We start from the raw sequence: 19105 nt of genomic DNA on the forward strand, positions 1-19105 counted from the left end.
CTTTGACCTCAAGTTGAATGGCAGGCGGATGTCGTTGGGAGGTTTTGGAGGAATCTACCGTGGGTAGTGATCACTATCCTGTCATGTGTACTGTAGGATTGAGGGAGGAAGAATCAGTAGGAAATGGATATTTGGTAAAGCAGAGTGGGGTCCGTTTCAGGAGTTGAGTGAACAGGAGTTGTCTCACGTTGATCTTAATTCAGGTATAGAAACAGTCAATGATGGATTAAGAGGCACAATAGTAGGGGCTGCAAGGCAGGTGATTCCTATGGGTACAGGGGGGAGAAAGAGTAACGCAGTCCCCTGGTGGAGTGAAGAGTAGGAACAGCGCTTTCAGAATGTTGAAAAGGTCCCATAATTTCCAGCACCAGATTCAGTATAAGCAAGCACAAGCAGTAGTAAGGAGGGTCATTAGGACAGCTAAGAGGGAGTATTGGCGCCGGGTTCTGTGGAAACATAAGCAGGACCACTCGTGCGGGAGAGGTATGGGGGATGGTTAAGAGGATGAGTGGGGACAGAAGAGATTGGCATCTCTCTGTGCTGAAAAGTGGGGGGATTTCTGCATATGGAGAAGGGAGAGATGCTAAACCAGGCATTTGTGAATGATGCACAGCTCAAACAATCTGACAGAAGAGATGCAGCATGGGAGAGAGAGGGTCAGCGGAGAGCATCCGGGGGTCACGGATCAGAGAGAGATGGTGGGGGGATACATTGAATGGCCCTTTGACGTTGGCCGACACGAAGAGAGCATTAGCTAACATCTCTTGGGAAGGATGAGATGTGTTACATCATGATGGCTCATCTCAGTGACGCTGCAATGGGGAAAGTATTGGGCCTTTACAAGAAGGTGTGGCAGGAAGGGAAACTGCTGCCAGGAAGTTGGAAAGAGGCGCTAGTGGTGCTAATACGTCACCTGAGAAAGACCCTACCAGTCCTTCAAGCTATAGGCCGACAGTGTTGACATCTCACGTATGTAAACTTATGGAAAGGATGATAACGGGAAGGCTGACTTACTTTCTGGAGAGTAAAAGACTAATGTCACCAGATCAAAGTGGGTTCAGGGAAGGCAAATAAGAAGGTGGTGGTTGCCGTTTTCTTTGATGTAGAGAAGGCCTATGATATGATGTTGAAGGAAGGCCTATATATCAAGCTGGATAATATGGGGGTTGGAGGAAGGGCTTTTAACTGGATGAAGGATTTTATTTTATCATTCGAGTGTCAAACCAGACTCCAGGAACCTAAACCCCTCCCACCCTCTCCAGATTCCTTCCATACAGCTTCAAGTATATTTCCTCCCCAACCTTCTTTCTCGACAAAAACACAGTCTGTGTTTTCTCAACTGAAAACCTGAAGCCCCACCTGACGGACCACTGCTCTACTTCACTAATCGCTTCTTGAACTCTTCTGGCTGCACAACAAAGGACTAATGACACTTCCCTGGCCCGAGACAGAAGGGAGGAAAGTGACCACAAAGCTGAGACTGGGACACACAAGGCTAAATAGTACGTTGAAAGTGCTGGAGGAACATCCGACTTGGAGGTGTGATCATAGTCAGGAGGAGACGGAGACAGTGGAACATGTTCTATTTCAGTGGCAGAAATATGTGAGAGAAAGGCAGCGAATGTTATTAGGTTTGAGGTGTAATGGGGCTGAAGAGCCAAGATTAAGTGAACTGCTGGGGAAATCTTCAGGGGATGTAGTATTTAATGATTTATTTCCTTTCCATAGGAAAACGAGATTATTGGGTAGGATTTTGAGACCTTCGCTGTCTCTGGTCCACACTCCAGTCCAGTTGGTGGCGGTAATGCAGTTTAAATTTGGTTGCCAACCGCGATATAAATTCCACAGAAGAGAAGAAGACGAAGAACCACGCCTTCTGCACCATCCACTTAATTTTTTTTTACCGTCCTGGATGAATTGCACAGCAGTGGAATATTTCTTCGTGCTGTGTTGAGAGAAGTAGGAAATAGTTTTATATTTAGCAGGAACGCCAAGCCGTAAACATGGGGGAAACCAGATTACCGCGTCATATGTTTTTATGGAGTATGGCAATTATTTACATGTTTGCTTTTGCATCCCTCTATGTTCAGATACCAGGTAAAACAGCATTTATCTATTTAACATATGTATTAATTGCAATCGAAGGAACCTTATTATTGGTTGACAGTTTGTGATAATGGAAAGGTATTCAGCTCTGCGTTGTTGAGTCGGGTGGTTCCCACTTTTTTCCAAATATTTCGCTTGTGATGATGAACTGATTAATGTAGTTGCATCTGGTCGGTTAAGTACACTGGGGATGAAATGACTACTTTCTGAACTAGCCTGTGTTGTTGGACTGATCGGGAGACCTAATGACAATTTCCACGTGTTAAGCCAGGTTCATTGCCTTTGCTACAGTGTTACAACTCCTGCACCATCACTATAGTTTAGGCCGAGAAAAGGAGAATGTCTTTCGAGTGTATATTCAGTAGACTATTGTTTGATACTTTACGTACACAGATCTACATTGATGTGTTCGTATTTATTTATAAACATTAACTAGTTGTCTAGGTGAATGACTTGTTAAAGAATGGCACTACGCGTAGTAAGGGGAACCAAACATGAATGTAGGGTGGTACGAACCATCCTGATCTCGCGAGCTCACAAGTTCGTATGAGGCTTGGGCAGGCTGGCTTTATAAAGGAAAGTGAGGCAAATTGGCAGCAATAGAAGTGATGTGGCCTTACATGCTATGGCCACGTCCTGACAGCACTGGCCATTATTTGACAGATGCCCGTTTAGATATTTGCTTGGGGCAAGTGGATGTTTTCTTTACAATGGTCGTTGTCGGTGCCTTTTTTATGGCTGTGTCTGTCTGTTTGAGGGTTAGGATTTCCCCCAGAATGTGCACACTGAAGCTTCCTGCAAGCGCTGAGTGCGTTGGGAATAACCCGTCATCAATCCAGTATTCGAGCTTGGCTCAGACTCTAAACAGTTCTGACTTGTAGTCGCATTTTCACGTTTTCCCAGTCTAAATACGAACTTGTAGTCATGTTGATTTGCCATCACTGTCATCACACTACTTTACTTTATCATGCAGCCATCTTATTATGCAAATTGTATGTGAAATGTACCAGGGTAAAATGTATTTTTATATTGAATCTTGGGTTTGTCTCCTCAATAGCTATTGAACCAAACATTCTATTATTAGGAACAATTCAGAATCGGGGGAGGATTGACAAATCCACTTCTTATTCTTTTTAAAGACATTTAGATTTTCTTTACCAGGGGGATTTAATACTTCAATAGCTTTTACACAAAGCACGCTATGACTATGAAAATGACTTATTCATAATCGGGGGAGGATGGATACATGTTTTTTTTTCTATAGATTTGAGTTTTTTACGTTTCGTCTTCAATATTTCTTTCTGTTAAATAACAGGTTGTTGGGGTGGGAGGAGGGTGATTTAATGGACAGCCCCATTCACTCACGTAGTGATTAGGTCCACCTGCTAATCAACTCAGCATTTAGTGTGTGTGTGTATAATATTTACCCTTGGAATCCTTCACAGCTCGTCATTTATTCGGTGCGGTATTGTCATCGGCTGTTCCTGTGTGGAACATTCCGTGGATTTCACTGCGATTGTAAAGAAAGGTGCAAACGCTACACCTTGTATTCCAAAACGCCTGAAACCAATAGGCAGGATTTCTGACTAGACGCCGCCAAATTGTAATCATCATACACTCCCGCTGATGTTGGTTTCAGGAGTTTTGGAATATAAGGTGTAGTGTTTGTACTTTTCTTTACACAAACAAACATGTTTATCCTCCCCCGATTTAAGCAATAAGTCCCGAGAAGGTGTGGTATATGGCCTGTATACCACGGCTAACCACGGCTAAGGGCTGTTCTTACGCACGACGCAATGCGGAGTGCTTTGATACAGCCAGTTGCTGTGGTATATTGACCATATACCACAAAACCCCGAGGTGCCTTATCGCTATTATAAACTAGTTACCAATGTCAAATCAAATCAGAATAGTAAAAGAAAATGTCATACCTGTTGTATACGGTCTGATATGCCATGGCTTTTTAGCCAATCAGCATTCGGGGCTCAAACCGCCGACTTTATAATATAGAATTGATCATTTTCATAGTCATGGAACGCTTTGTGTAAGAGCTATTGAAGTTTGAAATCTTATTATGAAAAATTCAAGTGTGGACTTTTCTCCATCCACCCCTGATTTAGATAGTATTATCTTCAGAGTCATGGTATGCTTGTTTCAATAGCTATTGATGAGAAAATCAAATATCCAATACAAAACACATTTTACCAAGGGCAAAATATGTAATATGTCCATTGCTTGCAATCCACTCCATAGTCACTTTACAGACTGGCAACAGGTGGCCTTACTGAAATAACACATCTCATTTGACAAGTGCTGGCAAGATGAGATGCATTGAACATGAATGAGTCATCGTTGCACAATTTAGTGCTCGTGTTTTACTTTATTTCTCTGCTTCTAATTCCAAATGTGAGCATACTTTCAGTTGGTCCACTCTGTGTGCCAAGTATGTCGTAGTGGCGCTTCTGGTCTATCAGCTTCACCTGTCGTCTCAAATGTACACTAAAAGAACTAGATTCCAATTAACTGTAGTAAGACGAGCTGTATGCTTTCAGTTTTTTTATTTAAAAGTTTTCCCACGCATTAATGCCACATTCCAATCAGTTGATCACAATCTAGGCTCAACCCATAAGCAATGTAAGCTCCACCTTTCCTTCACATGTTCCATTTGACTGAATAAAAAGACAGCACAGATAAAACAAGTGTCCTGTTTTCACATACATGACCTTTGAACTATTTAGCAGGGTACCATAAACCCACTTACTTTAAGTATGTGAACATGACCTCTATTCATTAACCCCATTCTCAATAACCCCCCCCCCTCTGTTTTGTTTATCCATCCCTGCTCTTTGTCTCGGTGGCCAGGTCTCTATGGCAATGAGGGGGTCCTGCCTGTGCGCCTGGTGGAGCCCCGTGTGGACGGCTCCAGGCCAGTGTTGGAGCAGATACATGCCCACCCCTCCCTGCTGTGGCTGGGGCCCCGGCTGGACCTGGACGCCCAGCAGGCAATGGAGCTGCTCTGCCTGGCGGGGGCGCTCTTAGCCCTGGGAGCAGCCCTACTGGAGCCCCTCCGAGACAGCCTGGTGTTCTTCTGCCTCTGGGCCCTCTACCTCTCCCTCTGTCAGGTCGGTGGGCGGGAGTGGTTGTCTGCCACTGGTTTGGTTAGATACTGTACAGTAAATTAACGATACAGTAAATTAATCAACATCATTTACTCTTGACAGGTGGGTCAAGACTTTCTGCGTTTTCAGTGGTAAGTGATCTGTTCTGAATTTTCATATGGGCTGAATTGATAGAGCGTAACAGGCTGCAAAGCTCAGACTTTGAAACGAAAAGACATTTGTTTACTAAAGTGTTATTGCTGAACACAATGTCTACTGGGTTTGTGTGATGTCATTTTGTTATCAGACATGGGTTTTACTGCAACAGCATCAGTGTCGGACAAGAAACTGCTATTGGAACCATTTGCCAGTCAAATTCACTGTCCACTCCTCATAATTCTGTGTTTATTACATATTACAAGCTAACGTACAGCGCACCGGTTGTCTATCTTGCGACTAGAACGGTTGTTGAAAGTGTTTGTACGTATGTATCAGTCTTCGACATCGTGCATATTTTATACAGGTAAGCAGACTTTGCATTAAAGGACATCTATCACCCATGTAATATGGTTTTAGAGTTATTGACTTTTAGCTAAGCTTGGAGATGTTGCTATTCGGCATGATTAAGCGGCTGCCTTATGGCAGTAGATTGACAAGGGCTAAACTGACCAAGGCATACCTTGAAACGACACACAAAACCTCACATAATTCTTCCCAAAAACAATGACAATTTCTTTCAACCAATGGCTTGTGGGAGTTTTAGGTGAGCTCTGATGACACCCTGTGATAAGCAGTGTCCACTTTGTCAAAGGCGGGGTTGAAAAATCTTTAGCTTTGTCCATTCCCAGCGTGCCTCTCCAGGGTGCTGTTGGAGAGATTCATCCACCAATGTTCTGTCTATGGAAAAAAATCTAACAAACAAAAAATCACGTAGCGGATCTAGCCTCCGGAATGAAAATGTATTGAGGCAGACACTTTTTACATCATGCACGTTTCTCCAATCAAACAGCTGAACGTAAATGGTGCCCGATCAAATAAAAAAATGCGCTGACATGTTAGCGAACACCATATCCATAAACAAATGTATTTGTCACAGGAATCAGGACAAACAAAGGACTAAAAAGTGTGAATTTTTCCACCTCTGATAAAGATGTATTTTCAATGTCATTTTGCTTACAGGGACTATTCTAGTTTTGTGGGGGTATATGTTGGTCGGAATTAGTTTTTGTCTCGCCTAGGGTGTCAGAATGGCCAGGACTGGGCCTGTGCAAGGCTTTGGTTTCCCCAGCAGTTGCATGGGGTAGTAAATAGATAATAAATAGTTGCCTGGTTGTGTTTTTATAAGTAGTAGGGGTGGGTGTGTCTGAACTGTTTATAGTTAGCTGGCTATCCACTAACACACACCATTTGGTTCTGCATGAAGAGAATGCCAACCGACAACCGGTTTTAAGATGCACAGCTACCAGTATGTTGTGGCATCTCAGTGCCTCTGGCTCTAACGGGCATTGCTTCTACTAGGCTAACTGATTCCCTGGAAGGCACTATCATTGGATTTGAAGCTCAGTGATATGTACTGTATTCCACTGTGTTGAGCAGGAATTTCATGTAGCCTTCTGGTGCAGGAATTTCATGTAGCCTTCTGGTGCAGGAATTTCATGTAGCCTTCTGGTGCAGGAATTTCATGTAGCCTTCTGGTGCAGGAATTTCATGTAGCCTTCTGGTGCAGGAATTTCATGTAGCCTTCTGGTGCAGGAATTTCATGTAGCCTTCTGGTGCAGGAATTTCATGTAGCCTTCTGGTGCAGGAATTTCATGTAGCCTTCTGGTGCAGGAATTTCATGTAGCCTTCTGGTGCAGGAATTTCATGTAGCCTTCTGGTGCAGGAATTTCATGTAGCCTTCTGGTGCAGGAATTTCATGTAGCCTTCTGGTGCAGGAATTTCATGTGAAATGTAATCTATTGATTGTATGTATTTATCAACTTTGTCATTTCTTTGAGACCTGAGATTTTGGGTTGTTGGAGTGATTTCAGTGCCTTATACATTTATAGTTATGATGTGAGGAGGACTGGGGATTATTTCCCCAAGGAGAGGTATTTGATTATTAATGTCTCGTTTGATTCCCTCCCATAGGGACAGTCTGCTGTTGGAGGCTGGCTTCCTGACCGTGCTCGTCGCGCCGCTCAACCTCCTGCGGTGGCGCTCGGCATTCCGTCAGCATGACGCCGTGACCTTCTGGCTGGTGCGCTGGCTCCTGTTCCGCCTCACCTTTGGCTCCGGGGTCGCCAAGCTGGCCAGCCACTGCCCCAGCTGGTGGGGGCTCACCGGTGAGACAGGGGAACCTCTTATGACACAAAACTGTACTGTTCAATGTATATTGAACAAAAATATAAACGCAACAATTTCAATGATTTTTACGGAGTTAGTTTATATATGGAAATCAGTCGATTTAATAAATTCATTAGGCTAATCTATGGATTGCACATGACTCCGCAATGAGTCAGCCAGTCAGAATTAGTTTTTCCCCATAAAAGGGCTTGCAAAAATCGCTGAAGTTGGAGCCTTTTATCTCCCTCACCAACTTCAAACATCAGCTATCTGAGCAGCTAACCGATCGCTGCAGCTGTACATAGTCCATCGGTAAATAGCCCACCCAATTTACCTACCTCATCCCCATACTGTTTTTATTTATTTACTTTTCTGTTCTTTTGCACACCAGTATCTCTACCTGCACATGACCATCTGATAATTTATCACTCCAGTGTTAATCTGCTAAATTGTAATTATTCGCCTACCTCCTCATGCCTTTTGCACACAATGTATATAGACTCTTTTTTTTTCTTTTTTTCTACTGTGTTATTAACTTGTTTATTGTTTACTCCATGTGTAACTGTGTTGTTGTCTGTTCACACTGCTATGTTTTATCTTGGCCAGGTCGCAGTTGTAAATGAGAACTTGTTCTCAACTAGCCTACCTGGTTATATAAAGGTAAAATAAAAATATTACAGACAGAAATTCTCCTCATTTTCATCAACTGTCCGGGTGGCTGGTCTCACACCATCCCGTAGGTGACGATGCCGGATGTGGAGGTCCTGGGCTGGCGTGGTTACACGTGGTCTGCGGGTTGTGAGGCCGGATGGAGTACTGACAAATTCTCTAAAATGACATTATGACCTTATGGTAGAGAAATTAACATTCAATCAGCGATGGCTCTGGTGGGCGGCTCTAGTAACGGCTCTGGTGGACTTTTTTTGTGTGTGGTTGTTTCTTGTGCCCAGGCACAAGGTGCACCTGTGTAATCATACTGTTTAGTCAGCTTCTTGATGTGCCACCTGTCAGGTGGATGGATTATCTTGGCAAAGGAGAAATGCTCACTAACAGGAATGTAAACAAATTTGGTAGAAAAGCATTTTGTGTATATGGAAAATGTATGGGATCTTTTTATTTCAGCTCATGAAACATGGGACCCACTTTACATTGCGTTTATATTTTTGTTTAGTGTATCTTCGGGACTGCAACTAAATGGGAGTCTGTTGGGACGTTGGGCTGAAATTGGGACTCCTGATCCCAATGTCAGGCCAGTGTCCCAACAGCTTCTGGACCGCAACTAATTGGGAGTCTATGTTCAATGGTACGAGTAATGTGAAGACTGGTTGAGCAATGATAACATTACTCATGCTTGTAGATTTATTAATAAAGGCAATGAGAAAGGAGTGCGTGTGCTTGGCTATGATTGTAAAGTGTGCATCATGTAAGGGGTGTGTACCTCGCCCAGCGGCAGTATTCTCATTAACTTCCATGATGGTAATGATGATGCCTAGAGCCTCACTCCACATCAGTCGCAGTTCAGGAAAAGTGTCAGCGATTTAAAAAAATAAATAAATAAATAAATAAATGATTTCAAAAAAGGTGTGAGGTGCAGTGTTATGGGTCAATCTTTACTCATCCATGTCTCATATCCTCTGTCACCCCATCAAACCCCTCCCTCTTCCCAGCGGTGAAACACATGTTTGAGGCCCAAGGCATCCCCCTGCCCTGGTCCTGGTTCATCCAGCAGCTGCCAGACTGGTACCTGAAGCTGGGGACTGTCAGTCTGTTGGTGACCGAGATCGCTGTGCCCCCTCTACTTCGCCCCCATCCGCCAACTCAGACTGGCAGCCTTCTACATTCAGGTGTGTGTGTGGTTACACCAGCAGCTGCTAAACATGAGCATGTAAAATGTCTAAGAAAGGATTGAACACACTGATATACAGGCTTTCAGTTTGTTTGCTATCAAGTGTTGAGGTCTGGCTGAGGGAGGAGAGGTTCAGAAAATGCCTACCTACAGTACAAATTGTCTAGTCTGTTATCATCCAGGGAATTGCCAGACTGCTGCTATAAGGCTCTAGACGTGTGTGTGTGTGTGTCATTTGTGTGACATTTGTATGCTTGATGGTGAATGAATGACCCCTAACTATACACATGTCTAAGGGGAATTTGAGTGTTGCAGGATTGCGACCCCACACATGTAATTTGCACGATGCCTTTATCTAACTATACCTACCCACTTCTCTCTGTAACTGATAACCAGGCAGTGTACCAGGTGAAGTTAATGTTCGTGGGGAACTATGGCTTCCTCCCCTTCCTCTCCCTGGCTCTGACTTTCTCCCTGTTGGACGACGACCATATCAGCTACTGGCTGGGCCACGGCAAGAAGAAGAGCGCCAAGAGTATGACCTCACTTCTCTTCTTCTGCAACTCTCACATCTCACATTTAACACCAGCGTAGACGTTCAGGACAGCTTTCTCCCGAAAACAGCATTATCCACACCCAGTATGGTGCTTTAAGCTGGTGGAAGGTACTAGAAAACACAAAGGCTGTTACAGTAATGATCAGCTTCCTTTTTTTTTCCTATTCTGCCTTGCCAGTTGGCCAGCACAGTGAGGGGTGCATTGCTGAGTGCATGCCAGCACAACACTGGTTCAGTTCCGATGGGTGTCCTTGAGTCTTGATGGCAGGGAGAGGAAAAGGGGGGTCGGGGGTCATTGTTTTATTCTCAGGCAGAGTGGTCTGATCTGTCAGGTGTTATCCTGTTTAAGTACTTCTGTGATGTATTTTGTTTATCGACAGTTAACTCCTAAAAGGGTAACCCCTTAACGTAACTTACAAAATACATTTTTAGTAGCTGGACAACAACAAATGATGGACTCTGATACTAAGAGTACCGAATCTAATTAAGTTGTTTTTTTGCAGCCTGGCACCAAACCATAATGTCATTGGTGTTGCTGGCTGTATTTGCTGCCATCATCTATGGAACTAAAGTGCTCTTCACACTGGAAATGGACTGGGAGGCCAAGACCATGACCTCTAAAACCGGTAGGTTAACAGTGCATTTGGTATTCAATCCCCTTGACTTTTTCCACATTTTGTTACGTTACAGCCTTATTCTAAAATTGATTGAGCAATTTAAAACAAAATCTACACACTATCCCATAATGACAAAGCAAAAACAGGTTAAGATTTTTTTTGCATATGTATAAAATAAAAAAAAATCACATTTACATAAGTAGGTTTTTATCAACGATCTCAGCACTTTGCTCTGTTCATATTTGCCTCTATCCTGACTAGTCTCCAAGTCCCTGCCACTGAAAAACATCCCCACAGCATGATGCTGCTACCACCATGCTTCAGGCCAAAGAGTTCAATCTTGGTTTCATCAGACCAGATAATCTTGTTTCTCATGATCTGAGAGTCTTTAGGTGCCTTTTGGCAAACTCAAAGAGGGCTGTCATGTGCCTTTTACTGCGGAGTGGTTTCCGTCTGGCCACTACCATAAATGCCTGATTGGTGGAGTGCTGCAGAGATGGTTGTCCTTCTGGAAGGTTCTCCCATCTCCACAGATGAACTCTGGAGCTCTCTGAGTGACCATCTGGTTCTTGGTCACCTCCCCGACCAAGGCCTTTCTCTCCCGATTGCTCAGTTTGGCTGCTGGGAGGCCAGCTCTAGGAAGAGTCATGGTGGTTCCAAACTTCTTCCATTTATGAATGATGGAGGCCACCGTGTTCTTGGGGACCTTAAATGCTGTAGACATTTTTTGGAGCCCTTCCCAGATCTGTGCCTTGACACAATCCTGTCTCGGAGCTCTACAAACAATTCCTTTGACCTCATGGCTTGGTTTTTGCTCTGACATGCATTGTGAACTGTGGGACCTTATATAAGACAGGTGTGTGTGCCTTTCCAAATCATTTGAATTTACCACAGGTGGACTCCAATAAAGTTGTAGAAACAGCTCAAGGATGATCAATGGAAACAGGATGCACCTGAACTCAATTTTGAGTCTCATGGCAAAGGGTCTGAATACTTACCTAAATAAAGTATTTCTGTTTTTACTTTTAATACTGCAAAAAAATACAGAACCTTTTTTCACTTTGCCATTATGGGGCATAGTTAATCCATTTTAGAATAAGGCTGCAATGTAACAAAATAAGGAAAAAGTCAAGGGGTTTGAAGACTTTCCGAAGGCACTGTAATACTGTATACCTAGTGACTCTGTAGGTTAACATCTATATATTACTGTATACCTAGTGACTCTGTAGGTTAACATCTATATATTACTGTATACCTTGTGACCCGGTAGGTTAACATCTATATATTACTGTATACCTAGTGACTCGGTAGGTTAACATCTATATATTACTGTATACCTAGTGACCCGGTAGGTTAACATCTATATATTACTGTATACCTAGTGACTCTGTAGGTTAACATCTATATATTACTGTATACCTAGTGACTCTGTAGGTTAACATCTATATATTACTGTATACCTAGTGACTCTGTAGGTTAACATCTATATATTACTGTATACCTAGTGACTCAGTAGGTTAACATCTATATATTACTGTATACCTAGTGACTCGGTAGGTTAACATCTATATATTACTGTATACCTAGTGACCCGGTAGGTTAACATCTATATATTACTGTATACCTAGTGACTCTGTAGGTTAACATCTATATATTACTGTATACCTAGTGACTCAGTAGGTTAACATCTATATATTACTGTATACCTAGTGACTCGGTAGGTTAACATCTATATATTACTGTATACCTCGTGACTCGGTAGTGTTGCTTTATTTTATTTCCTGATGGATGTCAATCATTGACAATACATTTATGTTAATAGTTAAGTGATTTTGTTTCATGTATTTGTCCTGTTTTGTAGCCTTCACCCAGCAGCAGTTTGGCAATTGGTTGAAGCTTGTGACAGGACCCACTATCTGGGTAGGAGTTCTCTCTCTCACCTGGGAGGTGGTGGCAGCCATGCTGGGGTGAGTAGGCTGTATCATACTAAAACAGTATCTGTAATAAAGTTTGCGATTCAAAGATGGTAAATCTTAGGACCAGGAGTTTTTCAATTGTGAAATACAGTTGAAGTCAGAAGTTTACATGCACTTATGTTGGAGTCATTAAATCTCGTTTTTCAACCACTCCACACATTTCTTGTTAACAAACTATAGTTTTGGCAAGTCGGTTAGGACATCTACTTTGTGTATGACACAAGTAATGTTTCCAACAATTGTTTTCAGACAGATTATTTCACTTATAATTCACTATCACAATTCCAGTGGGTCAGAAGTTTACACACACTAAGTTGACTGTTCCTTTTAAACAGCTTGGAAAATTCCAGAAAATTATGCCATGGCTTTAGAAGCTTCTGATAGGCTAATTGACATCATTTGAGTCAATCGGAGGTGTACCTGTGGATGTATTTCAAGGCCTACCTTCAAACTCAGTGCCTCTTTTCTTGACATCATGGGAAAATCAAAACAAATCAGCCAGGACTTCAGAAAATAAATTGTAGACTTCCAACAGTCTGGTTCATGCTTGGGAGCAATTTCCAAACGACTGAAGGTACCATGTTCATCTGTACAAACAATAGTACGCAAGTATAAACACCATGGGACCACATAGCTGTCATACCGCTCAGGAAGGAGACGTGTTTTGTCTCCTAAAGATGAACGTACTTTGGTGCTATAAGTGTAAATCAATCCCAGAACAACAGCAAAGGACCGTGTGAAGATTCTGGAGGAAACAGTTACAAAAGCATCTATATCCACAGTAAAACGAGTCCTGTATCGACATAACCTGAAAGGCCACTCATCAAAGAGGAAGAACACCATCCCAACCGTGAAGCACGGGGGTGGCAGCATCATGTTGTGGGGGTGCTTTGCTGCAGGAGGGACTGGTGTACTTCACAAAATATACGGCTTCATGAGGTAGGAAAATTATGTGGATATTGAAGCAACATCTCAAGAAATCAGTCAGGAAGTTAAAGCTTGGTCGCAAATGGAAAATGATCCCAAGCATACTTCCAAAGTTGTGGCAAAATGGCTTAAGGACAAAGACAATGTATTGGAGTGGCCATCACAAAGCCCTGAACTCAATCCTATAGAACATTTATGGGCAGAACTGAAAAGGTGTATGCGAGCAAGGAGGCCTACAAACCTGACTCAGTTACACCAGCTCTGTCAGGAGGAATGGGCTGAAATTCACCCAACTTATTGTGGAATGCTACCCAAAACATTTGATCCAAGTTAAACAATTTAAAGGAAATCCTACCAAATACTAATGGCGTGTATGTAAACTTCTGACCCACTGGGAATGTGATGAAAGAAATCATTCTCTCTAGTATTATTCTGATATTTCACATTCTTAAAATAAAGTGGTGATCCTAACTGACCTGAGACAGGACATTGGGATTAAAGTTCAGGAATTGTGAAAAACTGAGTTTAAATGTATTTGGCTAAGGTGTATGTACATTTCCGACTTCAACTGTAGATCTAGTTCCACTGCATTTGCCGACCCCAGAACAGTGGTCTGCCCCGTTGCAGCGTGAGTCATCCTTGTTTTGCGTTTAATGTCCACTGATCTCAGATCTGTGTTTCCTCCCCCCAGGTGTGTGTGTGTTAGAGGGTGTCTCTGGAAGCTCTGGGGTCTTGTCCAATGGGCTGTCATTGTCTCTGCTGCAGTCGCCGTGTTTGCTATCAGTGTGGTGAGTCACACAGGGAGCCTTCTGATTGTGAATCATTTTAATGAAGATAGCATAAATCTACCTAATTGGTCTGTTGGAGTTACTATTGGTCTAGTAGTTGGCACTGTTTATAAGATTCTCTCTGATTGGTCATGGTCCCCAGGTGCCTTACTCGTCCATGGAACAGGTGTACAGCAGTAAGATCCTCCCGGAGGTGAGACAGGCCTACAGCCTAGTGGAGCGCTATAGACTGGTCAGTGCCTACAGCCTGGACAGCAGGGTGGACGGGAGGTCAGAGGTCGTCCTCGAGGGCAGCATGGACAAGAATACCTGGACGGTAAGAGAGCGGGGACCAAAATAATAGTTTTGAAAAGGTTTTGTTTTTTCTCAGATTTCACAATATTAGACATGGAATGTCCTCAATCACATGATCTTCCTCAACTACTTGACTTTTATAAAGTAAAACAATCTTATATAGTTCTGCGAAAGGTGTGTCGTGTTTCAATGCACCTTTCCCAATTGGCCCTCCTAGGAGATAGAGTTCATGTACAAGCCGGGAAATGTGGGCGTGGCCCCTCCAGTGGTGGCCCCCCACCAGCCACGGTTAGACTGGCAGATGAGCCAGGCAGCCCAGGGACTGGCCGAACAGAGCCCCTGGTTCACAAGCCTAGTGCACTGCCTACTGCAGGGCAATAAGGATGGTATGTACTGCCCTCTGGGATAATGACTTCTATTTTTCAATTAAAGTGTAGAGCACAGATGTCGTTGTTTTAATATGAGGAAAGCGCAGGTTGCATCTGGCAGACTACTTTTATTTTGGCTCTTGATGGGTGTTTTTAGGCCTATGGCCTTTTCTAGGATCAGCTCCCCCGCCTCTCTATGTCATCTTATTGATTATGATCTTAAAGGCAAAACTGATCCTCGATCAGCACTCCTACACTGAGACGCTTTATGAATACGGGCCCAGAAATTCACTTGTATGCGCCTGACATGTAAAACTGCTAGTCAGTGTGAAGTGGGCGTGATTTACTCACACATGGTAGATCATTGACCTTTCAACAAAGGAGAAATATCAGCAACACTCAGATGACCACTCGCCTGCATGCTGCACTCCGTTTCTCACACATGACTCTCTATCTCTCCCTGTGTCCCAGTGGTGAGACTGATCCAGACAGACTCAGCCCAATACCCATTCAGCCAGGCCCCCCCGGTCTACCTCCGAGCCAGCCTCTACCAGTACTGGTTCACCCAGACCGCACAGGACTGGTGAGCAGCCTACGGCTTCCACTTCAGCAGTGGGTGTACTGGGGAGAGAGTGCTAATGGTTAACCCATGAATTCCTTAGATTATTCATTCATAAAATCAGTTAAGATTTACAAGTGAACTTAAATAGTCACTATATTAAGTGATGTTATTCATAAAATGCCCACAAAATGTACAGTATTCTATTCGTCAGAATTCGATGAAGCCACTCGATTCAACCAGACACACAAATAAAATGTTCCTATGGTAACGAGTGGTGTATTGGTTGTCTTCCCTGTCAGGTCTGGTCCTAAAGAGTGGTGGAGGAGAGACTATTCAGAGGAGTTCTATCCTGCAGTGCAGCTGGGTGACCCTACCCTAGAGGGCATGCTCAACCAGCACGGACTCAAGGTAGCTAAGCCTTTTTGCTCAACTGGGTTACGTTCTAACTTTGTGTTGTGCTAATAATATCAGTACTGTGGCTTGTGGTGATTGCCCCTCCAACTCCAGATGTGGTGCTGTATTGGCTATATGGAATTCACGCTCCCCTTTGCTTTTGTGTGTGTGTAGTACGTACTAGTGTGTGCTGTATGGCCAGGTGTACCAAGTCTGATTTCTCAGACACGCAGACCAACAACACTCATACTCTTACGTGTCTTTGTTGTGTATGTACATGTGCTTACATATGAATTTTTTGTGCAGGAGACGCTCCCGATTCAGCCCAGTCCTGACTCTCCTCTGGCCCAGGCTCTGAAGCAGGTACGGGGCCACGTTCAGACTCTACCCGGCCACCTGGTGCTCTGGTCCCTCCTGGCCACTGTCGCCACCATCTGGCTCTTCAAAACCCTGCTCTCCGGGGTCCTGGGGGGCCAAAAGGCTAAACCCACTCCGGCCGAACCCAAGGCCAAGAAGGCGAAGGCCCAGCCAGCAGTGAAAAATGCCTCGGCCTCCAGTCTCAAAGCAGGGAGGGAGAATTCTGAGGAGAGTAGACGGGATGCTGACAAGAGCCCTAAGAAGAGGAAGTGATGTGAGACTGCTGCCGTGGGACTTCCTGTTACGTTCTTGTTGTTGCCCCTTGTCTCGGGATGGAGGGTGGAGAGAAGGGGTGTTACCTACATGTAAATCTCAGGTGTTTCTACAGTAACTACCAATCCGACCAGCTCTTTCTACAGTAACTACCAATCCGACCAGCTCTTTCTACAGTAACTACCAATCCGACCAGCTCTGTGACTCGGAGACCACCACCGTGGCCTTGTATTCAGTCAGTTCTCATCACTCACTCACTCACTCACTCACTCACTCACTCACTCACTCACTCCCATATATTGCACATACACAAGCAAAAGTGTCTATTTTCTTTGTGCCTCCTTCTGTCACCATATTCTCAGGTCCCCCTATGGATGAGTCTTCAGACATGTCTACGGGCGAGTCCCTGGCATCACAGTACAGTGCTGCTTTGTTATGAGCTGTTTTTGAGCTTTGCCATCAGTTCTTCAGGGAGCACTTTATCTGAATTCTGGGAATGCATTCATCCATTTTAACGGTTGTTGTCCAACAGTTTTAATCTTGTGCTATATCTTTAATATGATATTCAGGCTGGGTGCAGTTATTGTACCTCAGTGAACCCTTTCATGGACTGCATCAGACTTTTATTTTAAAATTTGAAGTTGTCAAGTGATTCCATGTAATGAAATCTATACCCGGGCCCTCTATCCCGACCACGAGAAACTGTATAGCGACATGGTCAAGAATACTATATTCTGAAAGCTTTGTCCTGCTAAACCTTTTGCCTTAGAAATCTGTGGTTTGCTGTTCAAATGTCAAAAGCCCTTTGGTCACATTTATTTTTTTTAACAGCTTAAAATGCATAACTGCTCCTAAAGAAATCTGTATATTCCACATCTGTGTATATTTGAGATGTAGTATTACTTAAGCTTAGTGTATTAGGTTCAAGCACGGCTGCAAAATTACTGGGCTCTTAAGGAGAAATTCCAAGCCCTAGGGCACTATTCAGTCTATCGCTGAGGCGGTACAGATTGTGTGACTAAAATGTAAAGATACTTTTTACTGGTCAGTGTTTAATTATTTTTTAATTTTTTAAATCTTAGCTGTATATTGAAACCGAACACTTAGATTTGACAAACTACAGATGGAAAAAGACAAACGTTCAGTGCTCGTCAGAAACTAGACTTTCGATCTTCAAAATCTAGTTGAAAAGGTGTGCTTGTCAATACCAGGGAAAACTAAGAGGTCTGCATGTTATGTTAAAGGTCAACAACAACAAAGGGACTGTGACTTGGAGCTTCAAACCCCGTTTTTAGATTTATGGGTTGAATTATTTGAGTGATTTGACCTGGGCTGATAGTTTCTATAGGAACAGAGACCAATGACCAACATGTGGTGCTCTTTGTTTCTCCATTTTATTAATGACAAATGTATAGTGTGAAAGAGCCAGTGGCTCTCTGGTAAGGATCTCACCAATTTAAGTATGGGGGTTATAGGGTCAGCTCCTGAGTGGCTGTGTTGACACTCAGTAATGGTTGGAAGGCTGGTAGATGTCATGGGGGGTGAATCCCTGGGGTCCCCTCCTACGAAGAAACTCCTGGGGGAAAGGTGGGCACTTCGTTTTTACATTTATTTTCATTTATAGACGACGTGCCCACTTACAGGAGTATCTCCATAAGCACTGCTCTTTGCTGTCTGTATTACAGAGGGAACCACAAGAATTTGCCCCCCCTCTGCTTATGTTATCACACCCTTCTGCCAATGTCACCTTCATGTGGCAGCCACTCCAAGTGGCCTTGACTCACTGACCTGCAGAGTCCTCAGTAGGCAACCGTGCCCCAGAGTTCAAACCTGTAAACCCATGCTTATGGGGCGAGATCCTAATGCCAGAGCCCTTCACCCTTATGCTTTGCTTCATAATTTGACATTGAGAGTTCGGTTGATATGTATATTTGGCTGTGGTTAAGTTTTCTTGAGTGTGTTGGTTGGATGAGTGGAAAGATTTGCTCAAGCATTGCTTCAAATGTTTTATCAACAAAGACGGTTGCATCTGGTTATCTTCGTTTCATACTATTAAAGATTTGAAATTGTGGGTAAACCTTTTGACAGAGACTTAAAATACTTATTTTGTATATGAATTAACACCACCCCAAAAATCTGTAGAATATTTCTTTCACGATTATGCCACAGGAAGACTGGTCACATTACTAGACAAGGCACTGAGAATGAGTCCATAGTGAGGTTGTTTTGTGGGAGCCTGAGCCCTGTTTGTCCTTCCTAGGGCACTGTCCAACTCTGTCTGAGGAGGATAGTCTTCGGGCTCGATTCAAGCTGCGTCGTGGAAGTTTAGCGCCATTTAAATTTAACGGCAATGTTCCCGCATTCATGGTAAATGCTTCATATGTCGGTGCAATCGGAAAACATTTCTGTAGTGCTGAAGTTCAGATGGAATTGTGCTCTTAGTAGTCCCACAGTGCTGCCCTCCACTGGTCAACATGTGTACAACATGTAGCAGCACTCCTCTTTATCAGAGGGAGAGTGAGGACTGTGATGTGTGTGTCTCTCTCAGCAGTCCTGGAGCAGGTCATACGGGCCACCCTCTACCACCTGGTGTTTGTCCTCCTCCTGTTAAAACATGTC

The 19105-nt window shown here is 43.5% G+C and overlaps 1 protein-coding gene and 1 pseudogene across 3 annotated transcripts in view; one reads left to right on the top strand and one right to left on the bottom strand.

The window, feature by feature from the left end:
- The first annotated feature begins 1875 nt into the window (after positions 1-1875).
- On the top strand, positions 1876-18571 carry LOC118392379 (lipase maturation factor 2-like; annotated as a pseudogene). The gene is made up of 14 exons (XR_008063014.1): positions 1876-2097; positions 4969-5228; positions 5328-5356; positions 7335-7528; positions 9197-9373; positions 9772-9910; positions 10435-10557; positions 12410-12515; positions 14143-14239; positions 14382-14555; positions 14751-14919; positions 15373-15484; positions 15763-15871; positions 16163-18571. The product of XR_008063014.1 is annotated as a lipase maturation factor 2-like (transcript).
- Positions 17859-19105, bottom strand: part of stab2 (stabilin 2) — a 37053-nt gene continuing 35806 nt past the window's right edge. Inside the window, exon 67 of one of the 2 annotated variants that reach the window (XM_052460224.1) lies at positions 17859-19087. In XM_052460224.1, the coding sequence (XP_052316184.1) occupies positions 19031-19087 (57 nt within the window). In that variant the 3' untranslated portion in view covers positions 17859-19030. Of the gene's footprint in view, positions 19091-19105 lie in introns of both variants that reach the window. The other variant, XM_052460223.1, reaches the window with a different exon arrangement.

This window comes from Oncorhynchus keta, chromosome 13 (assembly GCF_023373465.1).
Source record: "Oncorhynchus keta strain PuntledgeMale-10-30-2019 chromosome 13, Oket_V2, whole genome shotgun sequence".
Classification (NCBI taxonomy): Eukaryota; Metazoa; Chordata; class Actinopteri; order Salmoniformes; family Salmonidae; genus Oncorhynchus; species Oncorhynchus keta.